General features: G+C 39.7%; 1 protein-coding gene and 3 non-coding genes across 4 annotated transcripts in view; all 4 read left to right on the forward strand.

Annotated features, from left to right (window-relative positions):
- The first annotated feature begins 3,881 nt into the window (after positions 1-3,881).
- Positions 3,882-3,955, forward strand: trnat-agu (transfer RNA threonine (anticodon AGU)). The gene has a single exon. It is a non-coding gene; the product is annotated as a tRNA-Thr (tRNA).
- Positions 3,956-4,657: 702 nt separating this feature from the next.
- Positions 4,658-4,731, forward strand: trnat-agu (transfer RNA threonine (anticodon AGU)). The gene has a single exon. It is a non-coding gene; the product is annotated as a tRNA-Thr (tRNA).
- Positions 4,732-5,058: 327 nt separating this feature from the next.
- On the forward strand, positions 5,059-5,132 carry trnat-agu (transfer RNA threonine (anticodon AGU)). Its single transcript has one exon. It is a non-coding gene; the product is annotated as a tRNA-Thr (tRNA).
- Positions 5,133-8,962: 3,830 nt separating this feature from the next.
- The window catches only part of spega (striated muscle enriched protein kinase a), a 101,521-nt gene continuing 88,992 nt past the window's right edge, over positions 8,963-21,491 (forward strand). The window contains exons 1-2 of the mRNA XM_055166751.1: positions 8,963-9,092; positions 13,560-13,958. Of these exons, the coding sequence (XP_055022726.1) occupies positions 13,589-13,958 (370 nt within the window). The 5' untranslated portion in view covers positions 8,963-9,092; positions 13,560-13,588. The remainder of the gene's footprint in view (positions 9,093-13,559; positions 13,959-21,491) is intronic.

Raw genomic sequence — 21,491 nt, forward strand, 5'->3', positions numbered from 1 at the left:
AATTGGTTTTGTGCTTTGACTATGCATTCTTATCTTGCACCTGTTTTCCCACTACACCAGATGTTTTCTTCTGAAAATCCTTGAAACGTTACCACAGTATTTTGCAAAAGAAAGTTTGTCAGTTGTATAAAGTGCCACAAGTTAAAATACACAATATATTTCAACAAGATTTAGAATGGTGCTCATGTTTTTTTTTTTTTTTTTTTTTTTTTTTAACAGCCCTGGAGTAAAATTCCTTATAATAATAATAATCTGAATTAATTATATTATGTTAAAGATGTATTATGTATGAGATTTGTAAAAAAACAAACAAACAAAAAACCTCCTTCAAATTATTATTATTAAAACAACATACAATGTCATAAGACTATGGTTTTGGTTAAGCTCATAAGGTTGGGTAATTACATGTAGTTAAATTTTACTGTGTTCAGGCTCTATACCATTGTCGTTGTTATTTTGATATAAAACCTCTATATTTTTTCCTTTTTGTGTGTTATGAATTTATATATCATAAAAGGTAAGTACATGCACATTGCTGGTGCAAGGCTACTACAGTGAACATAGAAAGTGAGACAAAGCCTGCACACTTACTCCCAAACTGCATTTAATGAATGACAATGTTTGGATCAGTGGATCTTCGTCAGGTCATGGTTCTCTCTGTGTGTCACTCCCATATAAATCTTCTGCCCACTGACTGGTTGGCCAATCCAAAAGTAAGCCACAGGCATAGAGTGTATGGCCACAGGGCTCACTTTTGGCTGAAGCTCTAATGTGGCCTTTAAACACTGGAACAGGGTTAGCACTTCCTGGAAGAAAATGTACAAAAAATAAATGAAAACTTAAGTATATGTTCGTTTCAATCACTGTCTATGTTTCAAATTATGAAATAAACAACTGGCAAAAACAAACAAAAATCTACTTCCCTACCTAATACAAACTGCATTTCAGAAAAGTGCCCACAGAGTGGTGCTGTACTCCTTTTTAGACTTTGTTCTTTAGTAGTGTTATCAGGATAGGCTCTTAGACACAAAGAGCATGATTTTAATAAGCAGGTAACTTTGCATCTAAATTGACAAAGGCTGTAAATATAATGAACCTATAATACACACAAATGACACTGAAATTAAAGCAAAAATTAAATAAGACTAAATACAAAAAGATAAGCGACTGTTTTCAAGACAAATGTAGAATTTAAATAAATTTCTCCATTTGTAAGATCCCCTCTCTTATGAGTGCGTCATCACAGCTGTGTCCAATCACGCTGCTCTCCAATAGTCACAGCCACTCAGGAAAAGTTGATTTATTTCGTTTAAATTGTGCTTTTAATTCTTGCAATGGGATTTTCCGCTTGTGCAGAACTCAGGTAAGTAACATGTATCTAATAATACACATATTTGTGATTTTTAGCGAGTTAATATTCGCGAATATTGTAAGCTAGCTAACATTTTCACGTGCCTTACTGGTGGATACAGAAATGAACTCTAGCTACAAATATAAGGACGTTTACTTAACCCTCCACTTAACTGCCACTAGAACTAATTTCCACATCTAAATGTAATGAGTTTGCAGTTTTCTTTAATGACAAAGTTCAGGGCATCAAAAATGCCATCAATTCCACAACACAAATAACAAGCTGCAGCCACAGACACTTAGAGCTGAATCACTTTGCCCCTGTAACTGACAAAACTGTTTTAGAGATCGTTACCAGTCTGAGTTCATCTACTTGCTGCCTGGACATGTTACCCACTAGATTTCTAAAGTCCGTCCTCAACAGTTTACTTTCACCACTCACTCACATAGTGAACATGTCACTTCAATCTGGAACATTCCCAAATGCGTTGAAAACTGCGGTCATTAAGCCTCTCCTAAAGAAGAGCAGTCTTGATGCCACAGTACTGAACAATTTCCGACCCATCTCAAATCTGCCGTTTTTTGGCAAAGTCCTTGAAAAAGCTGTTTACCAACAGCTTACGAACTTTCTCCAAATGAACAACTCCTTTGATGTTTTCCAGTCAGGTTTTAGAGCCCATCACAGCACTGAGACTGCTCTTATCAAGGTGACAAATGACATCCGCCTGAACACTGATGCAGGCAAAGTCTCAGTCTTGATCCTGTTAGATCTGAGTGCTGCTTTTGACACTGTCGATCATGGGATCCTCTTACAGAGACTAGAGGACTGGGTGGGCATCTCTGGTACTGTACTAAACTGGTTCAAATCCTATCTAGAAGACAGGAAGTATTTTGTTGAAATTGGAAACTGTGTCTCAGATCACATGGCCCCCTGTTGTTCAATCTCTACATGCTGCCATTAGGCCAGTTAATAAGCAGCAATAATGTGTCCTACCACAATTATGCAGATGACACTCAGATCTACGTCTCTCTGGCAGCAGGAGACTATGGACCAGTGGACTCACTTGGTCACTGCATCCAACAGATCAGTGTGTGGATGCAAAACAACTTTCTCCAGCTAAACTCTGACAAGACTGAAGTCATAGTGTTTGGTCCACAAAAACAAAGGGACAGTGTCAGCATCACCTGCAGTCTCTCTCTCTAAAACCTTCAAATCAGGCAAGAAATCTAGGGGTAATAATGGACTCAGACTTGAACTTTAACAGCCACATCAAATCAATAACATCTGCAGCCTTTTACCATCTAAAAAACATAGCAAAAATCAAAGGTTTACTGTCTAAATCAGACTTGGAGAAACTTATCCATGCATTTGTCTCCAGTAGATTAGACTACTGTAATGGTCTGCTCACTGGTCTCTCCAAACGAGCTGTGAGACGCTGCAGAACATCCAGAATTCTGCAGCTCGGGTCCTTACTCGAACTAGGAAGTACAAGCACATAAGTCCTGTGCTCAGGTCTCTGCACTGGCTTCCTGTGCCTCAGAGACTTTAAAGCAGCTCTGCTTGTGTACAAGTGTCTCCATGGCCGAGCACCAAAGTACATCTGTGACATGTTAGTGTCATATGAACCATCTCGCACTCTGAGGAGCTCAGGGACCGGCCTCCTGCTGGTGCCCAGAGTCACGACTAAACAAGGGGAGTCAGTGTTTCAGGTTCATGCAGCTAAAACCTGGAACAGTCTTCCTGAACATGTGAGACAGACTCTTCTGTGACGCTGTTTAAATCCAGGCTCAAAACATTTCTGTTTAACTGTGCATATAACTGAAAGGTTTTCATTCCGCACTCTTCTCTCCAATTTATGTCTCTCTTTTTTAATTTTAATCTTCATGATTATTTTTATGTTTTGATTTGTTTTTATTATGATTTTAATGTATTTCTTATTCTGTAAAGCATTTTGAATTACTTTGTGTACGAATTGTGCTATACAAATAAACTTGCCTTGCCTTGCCTTACTTCATGGATAAAAGCACCATCATATCCCCATGTGGTAATTATTTATATTTTTTAGATTTGAATAATAAAATACAAACTATACTTCAGTGTAGAAGTGGCAGAGGTGTTTGTTAGTGTATTTGACTGCAAATGGAAACGGTGGAATATTTGCATCTTCTCCACGTGGGCATCCTATACTAAAATTAAAGGTGCATTGTGTAACTTTTCTGGTGTAGGGCCGTCAAATGCTTTTTCTCATGGAGATGTTATTGCTTTGTCTGGAATGTTTCACAGTATATTATTAAACCTTTCTATCTTCATGGCAATTAAACCAGACCAAGTTACAGGTGAGATCTGTGGAGAGTTGACCCCGCTCACAGTGAGAGTTCCTGTTTTTCTATGTATTTTTGAGCTATAAAACCACCTGTAATCGAATAAATGTAAGGTAGAGCTGTTTAATGTCATACTGTGGAACATTCCAGACAATGTAACAACCAGGTGATGGACCCAATCAGAAAAGTTACACAATAAGAGGCTATGTGGCGCTGTGGCTTAGTTGGTTAAAGCGCCTGTCTAGTAAACAGGAGATCCTGGGTTCGAATCCCAGCAGTGCCTATTTAGTGCAAAAGATTGCATTAGATAATCAATATAAAACTATGCAAATACATGTGACAATTATTCATATGTAAAATGCAGATTTGGGAAATCTTCTCAGTCAGCAATTCTCACATTATCATAATTTATGTGCAACATTTTGGTTGGGGGTCCGTCTCCTGCTTGTTTCTATGGATACGTCATTGCTCTCCCTGGAATGTTCCACAGTATGACATTAAACAGCTCTACATTTATTCAATTACAGGTGGTTTTATAGCTCAAAAATACATAGAAAAACTGACATTCTGACTGTGAGTGGGTCCCTCTCCACAGGTCTGACCTGTAACGTGGTCTCGGTTTAGTCTCCATGAATATAAAAAGGTTTAATGCCATACTGTGAAACATTCCAGACAAAGCAATGACATCTCCATGTAGAAAAGCATTTGATACTACACAAAATACTTAGAAGGTGAGTCATGTACATTTTCATTCATATTTTGTGTACTTTTTGCTTCCATGCCCATAGGAGAAGACCAGAGTGAATGCTGCAAAGTGATAAGAAACATTCCTCAAGATAACCTACAAACTGGGAGAGGATTTGATTGCTATTCCCTGTAACAGTATCTTTGCATGTGAGGTAGGTCTTTTGTGGATAAAGACTGCTCGTTGTGGCAAAGTCCTTATACAACTTGAGAAACTGGTCATTAAGAAATAGCAATATGTGGCGCTGTGGCTTAGTTGGTTAAAGCGCCTGTCTAGTAAACAGGAGATCCTGGGTTCGAATCCCAGCAGTGCCTATTTACTTGTGCAATGAAAGGAAAGATAAGATGTCAAGCTTAGCTGAATTTAAACTCAAATCTGACATACAGGTTCCTTTAAAACAGTCGTGAATATTTGTGTGTTTATAGGCCTTACCATGAGAGCACCTGAATGTTACCTGCTGCTCAGGAATACCTGTGAGGCTGACCTACACTGCAGAGGATTTGATTGGCTTTTCACTCTAAGAGCTTAACAATATACAGTATTAAGAGGTAGGTCCATTTGCATGGCTGTGTTTATTTGTGAAAGGACAAGAGCCCGGGTCATAAACTTGATAAACTGGTCATTGAGAAATATTGATATGTGGCGCTGTGGCTTAGTTGGTTAAAGCGCCTGTCTAGTAAACAGGAGATCCTGGGTTCGAATCCCAGCAGTGCCTATTTAGTTTCCTCGTGGTCCAGGAGACTGTTTTTAAGCAGCTGCTACTGGAGTGTGAGCGGGGACAGCCTTTCACAGTCAGAATGCATTTATGTGCGACTAGTGGGAAAACAGCACCCCAACTGAGGAATGAATCAGATCATACACTCAAGATGATATGATTATGTGGCCAAACCTTCTTGTCAAAATCTGATCTCATCAGATCTCAGAAGATAAGCAGGGCCTGGCCTGGTTAGTATTTGGATGAGAGACTGCTGGGAAAATCAGGTGCCACAGACGGCCAGCAGAGCCAGTCACTCAGCGTCGCTTCACACATTCATGCTTTTCATGCTTTATTCATCCACTCCACACTCAGTGGTGGTAAGCTGTTACTGTAGCCACAGCTGTCCTGGGGCTGACTGATTGAAGTGAGGCTGCCAGTTTGTTCCATCAGTGCCCACTGACCAGGACCAAACACTTGCACACCACTAGGCAATGTGGGTCTTGCCTAAGGGCACAACAACAGTTTTGCCACTGACTTTCCCAGCAGTCTCCCATCCACGTACTAACCAGGCCCAGCCGTGCTTATCTTCTGAGATCTGACGAGTTCAGGCTTTGATCAGGAGGTTGGGTGACTTTCGGATATATCTACATGTTGCTGCTGTGGCTGATTCTCGATATTTGTCGATACCAGTATTAAGGTTTTAAAATCCAGAGCATGGACTACAACTTAATGTTGTGTTATAATAAATGAACTTTTCATGATAAAAAGCATGCATTTATCTGGACGTAAAATCCTCTGTCATGGTTGTGTAAGCAGGATGACAGTAGACGTTAAGAAATCAGGATTAGGCACTAATACTTACTCTTCCTGCCTTGTTCTTTCACAGCTGGAGAGGTTAAACTTGCTGCCTCATGTTGTGTTGTGTTGTTGTGTTTTTCAGCTGTGAGGTGTGAGCTCCGAGGGCATGTGAATACTGAAGTATGCCTGCAGGTACACAATGTGCAGTACAATGACTTATGTAACACTGTGCTTCTCTTACAAGGAGAATAAGTAACTACAGTCTGTACGAGACTGGGCTAAAGAATAAATTACAGACGGATCTGGAATTCATGTGTTTTCAAAATGCATGTATATCCAGAAGTAGAATGGGCAGCATGATGATTTGTGTTAGTCACAATTTATAGGGCTATCATTTCTGCTATTTATGGGTTTCAAGTGAAGACCGTTGCTGTAGCGATTAACAATTCAAATGACATTGTATAATTTTAAGGCTATAATATTTTAAAGGTGCACTCCCTTGTTTGTTGAGTGTCTGCATCTGCTTGTTTCTATGGGTATGTCAATGCTCTACCTGGAATATTCCACAGTATGACATTTAACAGCTCTATCCTGCATTTATTCAATTACAGGTGGTATTATAGCTCAAAAATACCTAGAAAAACAGGCATTCTGACTGTGAGTGAGGTTGTCTCTCCACAGATCTGACCTGTAACTTGGTCTGGTTTGGTCACCATGAAGATAGAAAGGTTTAATACCATACTGTGAAACATTCCAGACAAAGCAATAAAATGTCCATGGAGAAAAGCATCTGACAGACCCTCTACCAGAAAAGTTTTCACAAGCTAACAACTAGCATGCTAACACACACTTCCTGATTCTCTCACAGTCAAACGCTTTATAATTAGATGCAGACAGTATACAGTGGACTTATTTTGACCTCAAGAGCTGCTTGTACAATATATCTGTACTGGAGCAAGACACATTGAATGGTTCACAGTATGATCTTCACGGAGAGCAAACCAGACCAAGTTACAGGTCAGATCTGGTTTTTCTTCAGGGTAGCTCCGGCGTCTTAAGTCTTAAAAAGGTCTTAAATTTCATGTTCCTAAATTAAGGCCTTAAAATGTCTTAAATTATGTTGCCCAAGTCTTACTTTTTTCACAAAGCTCTTAAATTTCATTTGCCTATTTTTTTTTTTGTATACTCAACCGGGCTGCAGTGCAATGTTAAACGGAGGGAAAAAAACAACAACGTGAAATCATGTAACGTGAATGAATGTCTAATTTGGAGTATGCGCAAAAAATACTTTGGTTTCTGGCATCATCGGCAATGAGTAAACAATCAGAGTGGAGGAAGACCTTGGATGGATCATGGGGAAGTGCAGGTTTAATCCACAGTGGCTCTTAGATTTTAGATATAGCAGTTGTTTGCTCATTATTAGAATTGGTTCTGGTGTTTTTCACTCGCATAATGGGTGCGATGTTGGTCTTAATTTTCATTTAAGTGGTCTTAAAAAGGTCTTTAAAAAGTCTTAAATTTGGGGTAGTCACACCTGGGGAAACTGTGTTCTTGGTATTTCCGAGATATAAATCCACCTGTAACTGAATAACTGTAAGGCAGAGCTGTATAATGTCACACTGTGAAACATTCCATGGTGAGCAATGACATATCCATAGAAACAAGCAGGTGACAGACCCTCCACCAGAAAAGTTACACAGTGCATGTTTAAGAAGTCAGTCTTTGCTCATCCTAAGGCTAACTTAGGCATAGTTATTAAAAGGTGGTGCTACAACAGTTAGCTTGTTTTTGTCGTCAGTGGCGTACAATCGCTCACCCAGTCCTGCCTTTTATTCTTAGCACTTCTTTTTATAGCCGCTCCAACTGTCACCCGCATGCCTTCTCCTGCTAGCATGGCCTTCTCCCTCTCTCCCTCCCTCCCTCCCTCTCCCCCTTCACCCCTATCAAGTCTTTAAAGTCCTTCCAACTAGTACTTCTGATAACGCAATCCACCGTGCACTCTCGAGCCTTCTAAACGTGCAACCTCTGAATACAGTACTTCTCGTAGTACTTCACATAGTACAGTAGTTTCTCAGACGCCATACTTTGACTCCTACTCGAGTAATGTATCTGACGGTGTAACAGTACTCTTACTCGAGTAAAGGTTGTTGTTCCCCTTCCGTTCCTTCACATATACTAGGAATTTTTTGTTTTTTGCAACTCCAGATTTGTGCATTATTTAAAGGTGCACAATGTAACTTTTCTGGTCTGGTCTGCTGCTACCTTCTTGCCACCATGGAGATGTTATATCTTGGACCTGGAATGTTCCGCAGTATGGCATTAGGCTTATCTATCTCGCATTTATTCTGCTGCAGGTGTTTTTATTGCTCAAAAACACACTGAAAAGCACGCATTCTTACTGTAAGCTGGCGTGCCTCTCCACAGATCTTACCTGTAACTTGGCGTGGTGGCGTTACCTGCGTGAGACCGATACATTTAATGCTATACTGTGGAACATTCCAGACATTGCAATAACATCGCCATGGAGACACACAGCTGACCGACTTTGCACCTGATGTTTTGTCCTTCAAATTACATGAACTTCAAATTACTTTTACTTGAGTAGTACTTTACCCAAATACTTTTTTAGTGTAACTTGAGTCCCTATTTGAACCACTACTCTCCTACTACTACTGCAATTCTACTTGAGTAACATTATTTGGAAGTAGCAGTACTATTACTCGCATAATAGTATCATTACTCTACCCACTTAGTAGTAGCTACGCACTGAAGTTCTAAACAAGTTGGACACAAGCAGCTGTCCCCCCTCTCCTCCTCCTCCTCCTCCTCCTCCTCTTTTCCTTTTCGATGAGTAAGAGAGGTTGTCCCAAGTCTTGTAGAGCGCCTAAGCAGTTTGACATTTCGCAGTCCTCCCCTCCCTCCCTCCTCCGACCATCCCTCCCTCTCTCCCTCCCTCTTTCTCTCTATCTGTGTGTCTCTGTGTGCTCGTAGAATGAAGCAGGACCATAAGAGAGGCCGCTAATGCTACATGATCCAGCCCGGACTTACACCTCGGACCTGGGCCCTCGGTTTTTGCCCCCGGCCGCACATAGTTGGACATGACACGGATACTGTTACGCTAACCTGGAGTTTGTGGGGATGTGCGCCGGGATTCTTGGACTAGAAAATGGATCAACTCTGGTAAGTGTTATTGGGTGGACACGCAGTGTGAGAGTCACAGGGGAGAGTTGGGACAGGCAGAAGCTGAGAAGTGGAAATATTTGTGAAGGTGAAATGGAAAAAGTTGTGGAAAGTTGGCGTGATTTGGGGTTTCAGCTGGCGTGTTATCGTTACCTAGTAGTTTTCAAGAGAGGTTTAACGTTTTGCAATAAATGTAATTTGTGTTTCGTGTTAATTATTGATAAATTACTGTAATTATTTACAAATACCCAAATCTTTCTCAGTTGTCAATGGTCAAATGGATTCGGGTGCAATCAAATAACCCACAGCTCACCTCACAACTCCTAAATGGCAATTCAATTTGAAATACAATGTGTAAATTTTGAAAAAAATATGGATTTATTGTAGGGATAGGACGAGACACAGTTTTCACGAGACGAGACACTCCGCGAGATTGGGTCCACGAGAATGAGACAAAACGAGATTTTGACATAATTTGTAATAAATAATAATAACAGTGCAATTCCAATTCAGAATTATGACTTCACTATTTTTATTTATGTTATGTAATACTTTAAATGGTCACTGTATTCTGCTTTTTGGAACTATACTTTCTTAACTCTTAACGATTTTTCTGTCCAAGCCAAAGGGAAATTAAAGGTTGTATGGAGGATTTTTTTTTTGTTTCAAGTTGTCAATGATAGCATTATAGAGGTGCAGTAGCCTTGTAATTATGATGACCAAAAAAAAGAGAATAAAAATTCATCAACTCTGGACGTGGTGGGGCTAAACATTTGCCAATAGATAACGACATTGCCTCGTTATCTGTTAGCTGACAGGCTGTCAATCAATCTCCCTACGTTTCTAGTGTAACTGACTTGCCTGCGCGCTGCCGGTTACGTGGTTTACGTACGCCTGTCACGCAGTCCACAGACGCACAGACGCTGTTTACTCCACCAACGCAACAGTTCTTAGCGGCTTTTTTTTGACCTATATCTTCCTCGCAGTTAGCACAAAGTTTGTTTGCAATGGCGACAAGAATCCAGGAGCAGTTTCGAGATTGCTGAAAGAAGAAGCAAGAAAAGAACTAAGGTGATTCTTGAAGATTCATTCCAGCGATGGCGCGACTGAAGCAGACGCAGGGTCTAAAGACTGACGCACTGGTCGCCAAATTACTCCTGGACAGGAAACTTCTGCTTATTATGAAAACGTACTTTATTTCCAAGAGCTAGTCAAACGTTTTTCAGGACACGAAAGCGATATCCTATGTCTGAAAACGTAATTTTCAAGGCAAAGAAAGAGTCCACTTGCTGCTGTGTTGTAGCTAGTTCATTCGCACTGAATCTCCGCGCAACCTTCTCTGCACCCCTTTCCTGCTCCTCTCCCCGCTGCCCGTTCCGCTCTTCTCCCTGCTCCTCACTTCTCCAGGCACGGAATCTCCGCGCACCGCTCCCCTCTCCTCTCTCTCCTCTCTCCTCTCCCTGCTCCGCTCTTCTCCCTGCTCCTCACTTCTCGTCTGCGAACGAAATGTCCGCACACCCGCTCCCCCCGCTCCTCACTTCTCCATCTTGCCTAACCAACACTGTAGGTTAGTTGTTTACAAGTCATGTGCAGCACCGGCTGTAAACAAACCTGTTTCTGGCGTAAGGAGGAGGCGGGAGGAGACGTTTCTACGTAGGAGCTGTAGGGGAGGGGGGGTGGTTTCACACATGCGCAACATTTGAAAAAGGACAAACAGTCGCTGGATTTCTCGTTCCTTGGAAAATCCTCTATACAACTTTTAAGGAGGAAAAAAATCTCACAAGATAATTTTTCTCATGTGTGCACGATCTTGTATCAATTTTGTCTCGTGAGATTTTGTGGCACAAGATCTTGTCCCAGCCCTAGTCTATTACTTAGATTTTTTAAAAAGTGCATCTCTAGTCTTTGTTTAAGGTAGTAGTAGCTCGCAAGTAGGTTAAAGGACACACATTTTCAAGCCAATAAAAATCCATATTATTCGAACATCTTGTAACAGAAGACTACAGCGATTATCATTACTTACTCATTAGGTCATTAGCTTAAAGTAGTTTTTTAGTTTTCAGTCAAATCAAATAACAGCCCACCTCAGATCTGCTAAATGGCAACTCAATTTGAAATGCAATATTTAAATTTAGGGAAAAAAATATGGATTTTTATTGCATACATTTTTGAAAAAGGTTTAATTTTCAAGGTTCTTTATTTGAGATTCAAGTGTGAGAGAGAAACACATGACAGAACAAAATGTGTTCCTCAGTGTCCAGTGATTAAAAGAGGTAAGAACAATCATAAATGAGCAATATCAAAAAGTGCATTAAGAGGATTTATGGACAAGTACAGGTAAATAGAGTGGCAGCCTAAGCAGTAAGCCAGAAGTCAAAATGAGTGTATCTGTAGCCTATGTATTAATAGTAACGATTAAGTAATAGTAGTACTAGTAGTGGTAATGGAAGATTACAGTGATTATCGTTGGCTTACTGTTATTCTTAGTCATTACTCATTTTCTTTAAGTAGGTTAAAGTAGTTTTTTAGTTTTTAGTCAAATAAATAATAAGAGCCCACCTCAGATCTGCTAGATAGCAACTTTACCAGACATTTTATTCAGAAACATTTGCAAATTTATTTAAAAAATACTTAAAAAAATAATAAATAAAAGCCAAAATAACTGTATAAACGAATGTCAGTTGGCTTATGTGTTAGTCAGTGCTTTAGCTAGTGAGTAGTTTAAAGGACACAATCTTTTTAACGTTTTGTGTGAATGTTACGTATGTCTTTATCTTAATCGTTATTTTTTTTTACATTTCTGATTTCTGATGTAGTCATTGTTATCTGAATGCAGTGGCAGCAAAGTGGTAAATGGCAATAACATGAAAAATGCAAAATTATTATTATTATTATTTGAAAGTTTTATTAAAAAATAAATAGTAGTAAGAAGGTAATATAGTTTGTGTCAATTTCAAACCACAAAAACTTGCTAAATGACAATAAATTTGAAATACACTTACTACAATTAGACTCAGAAATGTTTGTATGTATTTTTAAAACAGATTTGAAAGTGAACGGTGCACGTAGAGGAGTGTGATGAATGTGTGTGAGCTGAGAGCAGTCCCAGTTTGGAGCAGAGGCCAGAGCGGTGACATAAGTGTTGTGTGGCATAGTGCAGTGAGCCAAAGACGCCAGCAGGGGCGCTCTCATATCACTGCTTATCTACTCTACTGTGAGCAATAATGACACTAAAAATAAAGATTTGGGGCAGTTACATAAAATAATTCAGTAAATACTGTTATTATATGGTTAATAAAAAGGAAATATATGAATTAAAATATGAACAGTAAAAGAATATTTTTTTTTATTAAAGAGCCCATATTAGATTATTTTCTGAGCTATATTATAATGTAGTTTCCTCATCACAAACAGACCTAGAGTTGTTTTGTTTTGGTTCATTCACACATTTAACAGACAAACTGTTTATTTAGGCTTCTTCTCTCAAAAAGAAAACACTCCACCTTGTGATGACATGTGGTAATACAGGAAGTGCTCCACTGTGTTTTTAAACCCCTTACACTTTTTCATTAAAATCATTTCGATCATTTCAGACATGGAATTGCCATTCTGTACTGAACTAAAGGTAAAAACGTAGCTGATCGATTGAAAACTACTGCCTCATGACATCACAAGGTGGAACAGAGCATATGGAGCTTTAGAGATGTAGACAGACCAGTAATAAAGGGTCACTCAAGCATGTGTGAATGAAACAAAACACAACTCGAGGTCTGTTTTTGAAGAGGTAAAAAACTAAATTTTAATTTAGAAGTATTTCTGAATGTATTAACATTTACAAAATGAATGCCTATGCAGTCTATGTATTAGCTAGTAAATGGGTTAAAAGACACACATTAAAGTCCATTATATTTGGACATTTTGTAATAGATGACTGGAGTGATTACTGTTCGCTGACTGTTATTCTTAACCATTACTCATTTTGGGTAAAATCAAATAACAGCCACCTCCGATCTGGTAAATTGTAACTCAGTTTGAAATACAAAATTTAGATTTAAAACAAAAAAGTGAATTCAAATAAATAATTGTATAAATGTGTGTGACTTGTAAGAAGTAAACGCAGTTTAGAGTATTAGCCTATGTGTTAGCTTGCACGCAGGTTAAAAGACACATTTTCAAACCACTAAACTTCATTGTATGTATATATGTAAAAAGTGTGCTAAATGTGTGTGAGTTGTGAGAAGAGAATGCAGTTTGGAATGTTAGCTTCTGTTCTGCAGGTTAAGGCTCCTCAGACACAGGTTCAAGTTGTGATTGCAGTACATTTTTTAAACATTAAAAGAGCAGGCTACATACAGTTCTTTTAAACTAAAAACTAATTCACAGTCTCTATTAACTTAATGCTTAAAAACACAGAGGGATGTGGATGTTTTATTTGAATTTAGACACATCTTACTTTTTGTTTTTCAGATACGAAGCACAGTCCCTCTGTGAACAAAATGGCCGACGACCCCGGCTCCAGCCCCGTCCTCAGCGCCCCCTCCAGACGACCCAAAGTGCTCTCCAGGAACGGCCCCCCTCCCCCCCAGGACCCCGCCCCTCCCGTCTTCACCCGCCGACTGCGCAAGGCCGCCGTGGGTACGGGCTGTGACATCCGCCTCCGAGTGTCCGTGACGGGATGGCCCGCGCCCGCCCTCTCCTGGTACCGTGGCGACCTGCTCCTCCCCCCCTCCGAGGCCCAGGACGCGGGGGGGCTGTGGATACGCGACTGCAGGACCTCCGATGCTGGACTGTACACCTGTGTGGCCTCCAACGCCCTGGGAGAGGCCAGCTGTAGCGCCGTGCTCGCTGTTATGGACCTGGGAGAAGGTAAGGGAAGCATTCATATACATACAGCTAAGAGACGGTTTATGCTTTGGGGGTACTACATGTATGTCTATGGCAGAATTTTCAGCTGTTACCGTGGTGACACAATACACATATTAGCAAACACAGCTTGAGGAGTTTTTAAATGGTCTGAAAACAAAACAAACAAAATATAAAATAGAGCTTGTGATCAATAGGAGATGGAGTTTGATTTTCAACAAAAATGTGACAGTGACAAACTGAAAAACTTGGTTAATATGAGCTAGTGTATGACTGTAATGTTATTTGAGAAGGACTTGTTTAACAGCACAGATCAGATCATATATTTTATAATTTTATCTCATACATGGACTAGAGCTGCATTGCTTTTATTTTAGAGGTGCTTTTTTAAATTACTTTTTTGTAAGGCAACCTCAATTTTTTATTGCTTAGTCATAACCTAAACTCTTAACAGTCTTACCAGCTCGTGACAACAATGCTATTTACTGCTTTTTATAAAGAAATATTATGCAGAATTGAGTTGAGCATTTTGGTCCAGCCCTCCACAATATTTTCTGTTTCTCATGTGGCCCCATGGAAAAAAATAATTGCCCACCCATGGTTTAAAGTCTAACTTAAGTACCAGAGCTTCACACAGAGTAGTGCCTCCAGTTAGCTGCACCTCCAATGGAATGCTGATGACATCATCTGCAAAATGCCATTTGATGATTTTCAGATTCTGTGCTACTGCAGGATAAGCATTTTTAAAGCAAAATGAGACAGGAGATTTAGTTGTTTGTGGAGTACTTTAAAGATTACAGATTTGTTTAATTTAGAGTCTGTTTTATTTACTTTCTGCCCTCTTTTGAGTTAGTTCTTGGATAGAACTTCTGTAACAATGGTGTACTGCTATAATAGACCTGGTTAAACCCTAATTTAGACCTGGAATAGTCCAGTTTAAGACCTGGTTTAGATCTGGTGGTATAGAAAAAGTCACTAAGAACCACTCATTTACTTGATATAGAATGTACATATAGTGGCTCCAGGACCACATTTTGATGGCACTGGTAAATAGGTGGAATGACTGTAAATAGTATTTTTACTGCAAGTTTACAAATCCTCCACCATCATAAACTTAACCTTTGACCTTTGACCCACAGTCTATAGCCTTCCGGTGTGGGCTTTGCTCATGGACTGTTACTTAGTGAACAGGAATAAAACAACAGATCAGAATCAGAATCTCATGGTACATTGACCTAAATACATTTAATGTTTTGTCTAAAAGTTACACTCTGTGGCTTCATCAAAATCAGATACAGTTGTTTGTGCAAAATTGTAGTTGTTTCCATTCTCATTTACCTTCTGAAGTTGTATTTGGAGCGATTCATGCATGTTTGAGTAATCTTTAATCGCTTATTTTCAAGATGCCGTTTTGTAGATCAAGTCCTGTTTTCACCTACGCTGGCACACGCCCCCTGAGATGTACACACTTTGTTCTCTTTTTTCTTAATTGGTGATACACGTAGGATTCAGCGGCATCACGTAGTAAATTTGGTACAAATGGAAAAAAAAAAGATCACTCTATGTGATCTGCAGCTATCCATTGTAGTGACTGACACGAGTTGCTGCTCTTTGGTATCGAAATTTCAGTATCGTGACAACACTAGTCACAGCACGCCAGGCTCCTACTGTAAACGCGATGTCTCATACGTGCCTTGTTTTCCTCAAATGCAGACTGCCCACAGCTGTTGAATTAGCGCCACACCAAATGGTCAACACGGCTGGTATAATTAGCCCGTCTAGTGTGAGAAGACCGGGCCTGGCTCTAGAACTCAAACCATAAACATCCTGGTTCTGTGGTGGACTAGACCGCTCGTATCCGCTCATGTGATGATAATGTCTTATGTTTCTGTTAGTCTTGTCACGGTACTAACATTTCAAACGCAATTTCGAGACTGAGTAGACTTAATGCCAATTACGATATCACGTTAACGATAAAACATGATATTTTTTTAGTAATAGAATGTAATTTTCATATACAAAATAACAATACGTTATCAAAATTATACTAAAACTGTTAAAGCTACGGGGTTTTTTTAGTATCGATACCTGCTCAAACGAGTACCTAGTTTCGTTATGCATTTTAGTATTGTTAGTATGTGTTTTTCGGTACTTTTGACAACCCTAGCTTCTACTGCGTTTTGCAAGCACACAGCAGTCCTACATAGGTAAGATAGGTGAACTGTATTATAACTCAAGGACACAACAACAGTATACACTCAAACCACTGAACCACTGCCTCCATGCTGTTACAATTTTTTTTGGATTTTGGCTAGATTTCTTGTTGGAAATATGATTCAGTTTTGTCTTGTATAGCCACCTAAGAAAAAAATACATCTTTGTCCGTAAGGGGCTACAATAAATTAAAATGTATCTTGCCCCAGTACAAATATCTTGAAAAGCAGCTCTTAGGGTCAAAATAAGACTGCTGTGTACTGTCTGCATCAGATTATAAAGTGTTTTTAACCACCGCAAACCAGAAAGTAATGTTTTTGTGCTGTTAGCATGCTAGTTGTTGTTATTATTATCTTCTAAATCACTTTCAGAGATCCAAAGTTATTCCCTCATGTATTCAGAGCATCCTAGTTATTCACCATGATGATTTTATGAGCAACAACTTTCATGTATAAAAATACTAGAATGCTAACAGCACACTCCCTGCTTTTCTGACAATAAAAAAACTTTATAATTGGATGCATGCAGTACACAGCTGACCTCAAGAGCTGCCTATATTACATGGGAAACATTTTGCTCAAATACATGAGAGAACAAAAAATCATTTTGAGTCAACAATAACAATAACCCTGAAAATGTTGCTCATTTACTTGTCCAGATGGTCTCAGAACTTTAGAATTTTTATTTGCACATTGTTGTTCTCTAGTTACATGAGAGATATGTTATAGCAACATAACATATTTGGATCAGTTTTATCTTTTTTGTTTATGTTTTAAGGAAATAAGTGCTGTTCAGACCAAATAATCAAAGCTATAATATTAGAATTGAATTGGAATTAAAAAAGGCTGGATTCCAATTTTTTTTTACATTGCCAATTACTACAGGGATGTAATAAATAGCTCTTTTGAATGGTTTTGTCACACTTGAAGACTTTGTCTGTGAACACATTCCGCACATAGCAGCTGCATTGTGGGTCTGCTGGACCTCTCATTCACCGTCTTAAATTAGCACCGCCGCACAGTTGACTCCTCCCCCTTCGTCTGCGGCGTGTTTACCGAGCGCTGGAAATAAGGAGGAAGTAAAGTAAACGTATTTTGAGTTGAGCTGGAGGTCTAATACAGCTTCAGATGTAGTGATTTTGATACAGATTTGTCCTGAATTTTTACTGTTATTATATTATTTGTATTATATTTTTGTTTGCTCAAACTCAAGTGTGTTACAAATAAACCCCCAGCCTTTCCAGCAGGTCTCAAACTATCATAAAAAAAACACTTTTACTTTTCAGTCCAGTACAAAAATGCAGTGAAGCAGAAAGTAAAGACACCTGCTGTCAAATATAGTGAAGTATCTATTTTAAAATCTACTAAATTAAAGTACAGTACCTCAAAAGTTAAACTTACGCACAGTACGTTATTACTTTTACTTTGTTACACTGTAGTCTTTTGCAGTTGCTATAAAAGCTCCTATAGTGCATTTTTTGGGATCTTTTGAAAGTAAAGATTGGATAGTTGAGACGTTAACATCGTTTTCCTTTGGAGCTTGTTCAAATTTGATACAACACTGAAATGTGAGCTGCCAAACTAATCCAAGAATCCCACGCGTTTGTAGTGGTCTGATTTAGAATAAATTGTAGTAATCTGAGAACTGAAGATAAAAAACACAACACTGGAGTTTTAAAGCAAGAGAAGTTTATTTACATCAGTACAAGACCCAGCACAGAGACATGAACCTTCAAGACACTGTGATAGTGAAGTTCAGTCCGGCTACGCTTCTGTTGTAAGGAGTATTATACCTCTGATGACGTAGGTCGACGCAACAAGGACTGAGCTGGCGGTGAGTGTCCTCTAACACAATCTGAACTACTTTCGATGGTTGTAATTTGTCTTTCAGCCCATAATCTCCTCGTAAATGTGTTCACTCGGGCTCGTTATTCGCTCCACTCCACTCTAGAGATGTCACGACGATAGCATCTCAGTCTGCTCTCTCCTTTTTGCTTTCTCCTCCTCTCCCTCGCCATCTCATTCTCTTTCTCTTAGTCCGTCTCTCTCGTTGTTTGTCTCTTCCTCTTTCACCATCTCTCTCACTCTCTCTCAGCCCCCTCTTTCTCACCGTGTCTCTCCTATCCCTTTCTTTCCCTCTGTTTCTCTCAGCCTCTCTCTCATGCCGTTTCACTCACCCTTTCTCTCACCCTCTCTCTCTCACTGCCTCTCTTACACTCTCTCTTTCTATAAATGTCTCCTCTCCCTCTCTCTCACTCCCCCTCTCTCACCCCATTTCTCTCACAGTCTTTTTCTCTCCTTCTCTTTCACCCCCTTCGTCTCACGGCTTCTTCCCCTCTCTCTCACGTTTCTCTTTTCCCCCTACCTCACCAACTCTCTCTCACGCTCTCACTCTCTCCCCTTCTTTCTCTCACTGTCTCTCTCCTTTTTCTCACAGTGTCTCTCTTACCACCTCTCATATGTCCCTCTTTCTCCCTGCCTCACCATCTCTCTCACGCTCTCTCTCCTCTTCTCGCTCTCACCCCTTCTCTCTCACCATTTCTCTCCCCCTCCCTCTCACACGTTTCTCTCTTTCTCCCTATCTCAACATCTCTCTCACACTCTCGCTCTCTCTCTCCATCTCTCACCTCCTTTCTCTTATGTCTCTCTCTTTCTCCCCATCTCATCATGCTCTCTCCCCTTCTCTCTTTCAATGTCTCTCTCTCCCTCCTTCTTTCTCACTGTGTTTCTTTCACTCTCTGACCCCCTTCTCTCTCTCCACCTCTCATACCTGATCCCTTTCTCTCTCACCCTTTCTTTCTTACCACCCCTCTCTCACGGCTTTCTCTTTCTCCCTATCTCACCATTTCTCTCTCTCACGCTCGTTCTCTTTTTCTCACACTCCCTCTCTCCCTCCGCTTCTCTCTTTCTCCTGTGTATATGAGTGTTGGTCATGTCCGTCACCCGCGCTCTCCTCTGTTCCTCTGTCCGCTCGTCTCCAGTTGCACGGCCCCTCACATCACCGTTATAATTATAGCTCCAACGCACTGTCACGCTCAATCACATTCACCACCTCTCGGCCCGCACCGCCCCTTTAAGACCCCCCACACCCCACACCCCTCCACCACCGCCACCGTCAGGCACGCGTCTAGACTTTGTGCTGACGTCACCCAAGGGTGCTCTGTCGCCCATGCACTGGGTCAGAGCACCAAATCAATTTAACATTCAGACATGATTTTTTGGCTTAAAGAATTGATTTTTTTCTCCATATTTCTGACCAAAATGCACCTTGCCCAAGTACAGATATATTCTACAGAACATAATGCAGTTCTTGAGGTCAAAATAGGTCAGTTGTATGCTGTTTAAAGATTTTTACTGTCCGATAATCAGGAAGTGTGTTAGCATGCTAGTTGTTGTAAGCATTACGACAGCAGAACTCCACTCCGATCTCTAAAAGTTGCGAAAAGCGCTTATAAACTCATCACGGCGAATAGATGACTGCAGTCAAACCCAATTTTGATGCAATTAGAGGTGGTGGTTGTCGGTTTGATTCCAGCTCCAGAACTGGCGAGTCCTTAGGCAAGACACTTCACCCACCTTAAGTAAAATGAGGTTTGTGAGTGATTTGTGATGGTTGGAGATAATGTAGGAGTGACTTGGAGTTGTGTTTTGTTTCATTCACACATGTTTAATTAACATACAAACCCTGCATATTTAGGTTAAGAAAGCACTCTGTTCCTCCTTGTGATTTCATGCGCTAATACACAAAGTGCTCCACTGTGTTTTTGAACTCCACACACCTTTACTAGAATAATTTAGATGATTTCAGCTCAGAAATTGCCAATCTTTACTGAACTAAAGGTAAAAGGAGCTGTTAACTTGAAAACTACAACTTCATCACATCACAAGGTGGAACAAAGTGTTTTCTGAACCTAAATCTGCAGGGTTTGTGGGTTAAACATGTGTGAATGAAATAAAACACAACTCCAGGTCTGTTTTTGAGGAGGTACCAGCATTCTAACATGGTTTAAAGCTCAAAAGAGTCTATTTTTCATAATGTAGGACCTCTTTTTAAGCTTGTGATGTTAATATTATCAGATTTGCAGACCTGTTTTTGTGTTAAGTTAGTTAATGAATATGCAGTAACAACCACCTGTACTACTGCGTATCCTCTAACACTCGTGCTACAATCAGTATTTGTCCTTGTACTAAAAAGAGTTACCATAGCAACCCTCACCACTCCTGTGTTTGCCCAACCACTACAGCTACACCTAATAATTATTTTAGTAGCCCATTGGTTTTTCTTGTATTTTTTGTTTTTGACTAGCCAAACAATTAATTTTACTGTGATTTGGGGATTTAAAAAAAAATATCTACAACATTTAAAAGGACTGTTAATGTTGAATTCATTTTTTGTTTCATGTAATAATGTAAATTTTGTCTTGCCCCAGTACAGGTTTCCATGGAGATGTTATTGCTTTGTCTAGAATGTTCCAAAGTAGAGATTAAACCTATTCATATCAAGGGATACAACTCAGGGCTACATTACAAGTCAGAGAGAATTATTGTAATTTTCAGCAATAGAAACAGCCATGATAGATGTCAATGTTATATGTCAATGTCAATGCCTGGAATGTTCCATAGTATGACATTGACATGACATTGACATTGACAAAGCAATAACATCTCCATGGAGACAAGCAGGTGACGGACCTGACGGGGGGGGGTTACTTCTATGAGGTATTAACTGCTATCACATAACATATTTAGATCACGTGTTATCTTTTGTTGTTTTGAAAATGGTACTTCCCTTCAGAGCGTTATTGCAATACAATCAGTGTGTGTCCCGCTAAAGAAACTACCGCACATTGCATCAGGTTTGTGAAGTTGTAGAGTACAGTTTTACGTCATGTTTTTGTATATTTATGGAGAATTGTCGTGTGGGAGTTCAAATAGGGCCCAGGGGAGATTGCTAAATTACTCAAACATGCATGGATGATATCTAAAACTTCTTCAAACATGCTTTTGATGAGGAAACACAAAAAAAGTCAACTTCTTCAACAATAATCTCGAAATATTGCGATGAATCCAAAATGCATAGTCAGTACTAGCCTTATATTTGTTACTGTCCAAAAGTCAGTGGTGGAACGTAACAAAGTAGAAGTAGTAAAGTACTGTACTATGGTATAAATTGTAGGTATCTGTACTTCACTTGAGCACATTTTAAAGTGGATAGAAAGCAGGTATCTGTGCTTTCTACTCAACTACATTTATGGCCAGAACTGAAAACTTATATTATTTTTACTATATTTTTAGACCTGCTCAAAAGGCTGGGGAGTCTTCT

The sequence above is a fragment of the Boleophthalmus pectinirostris genome, unplaced genomic scaffold (assembly GCF_026225935.1).
Source record: "Boleophthalmus pectinirostris isolate CB_2022bp ecotype Guang Dong unplaced genomic scaffold, ASM2622593v1 HiC_scaffold_11, whole genome shotgun sequence".
NCBI lineage: Eukaryota > Metazoa > Chordata > Actinopteri > Gobiiformes > Gobiidae > Boleophthalmus > Boleophthalmus pectinirostris.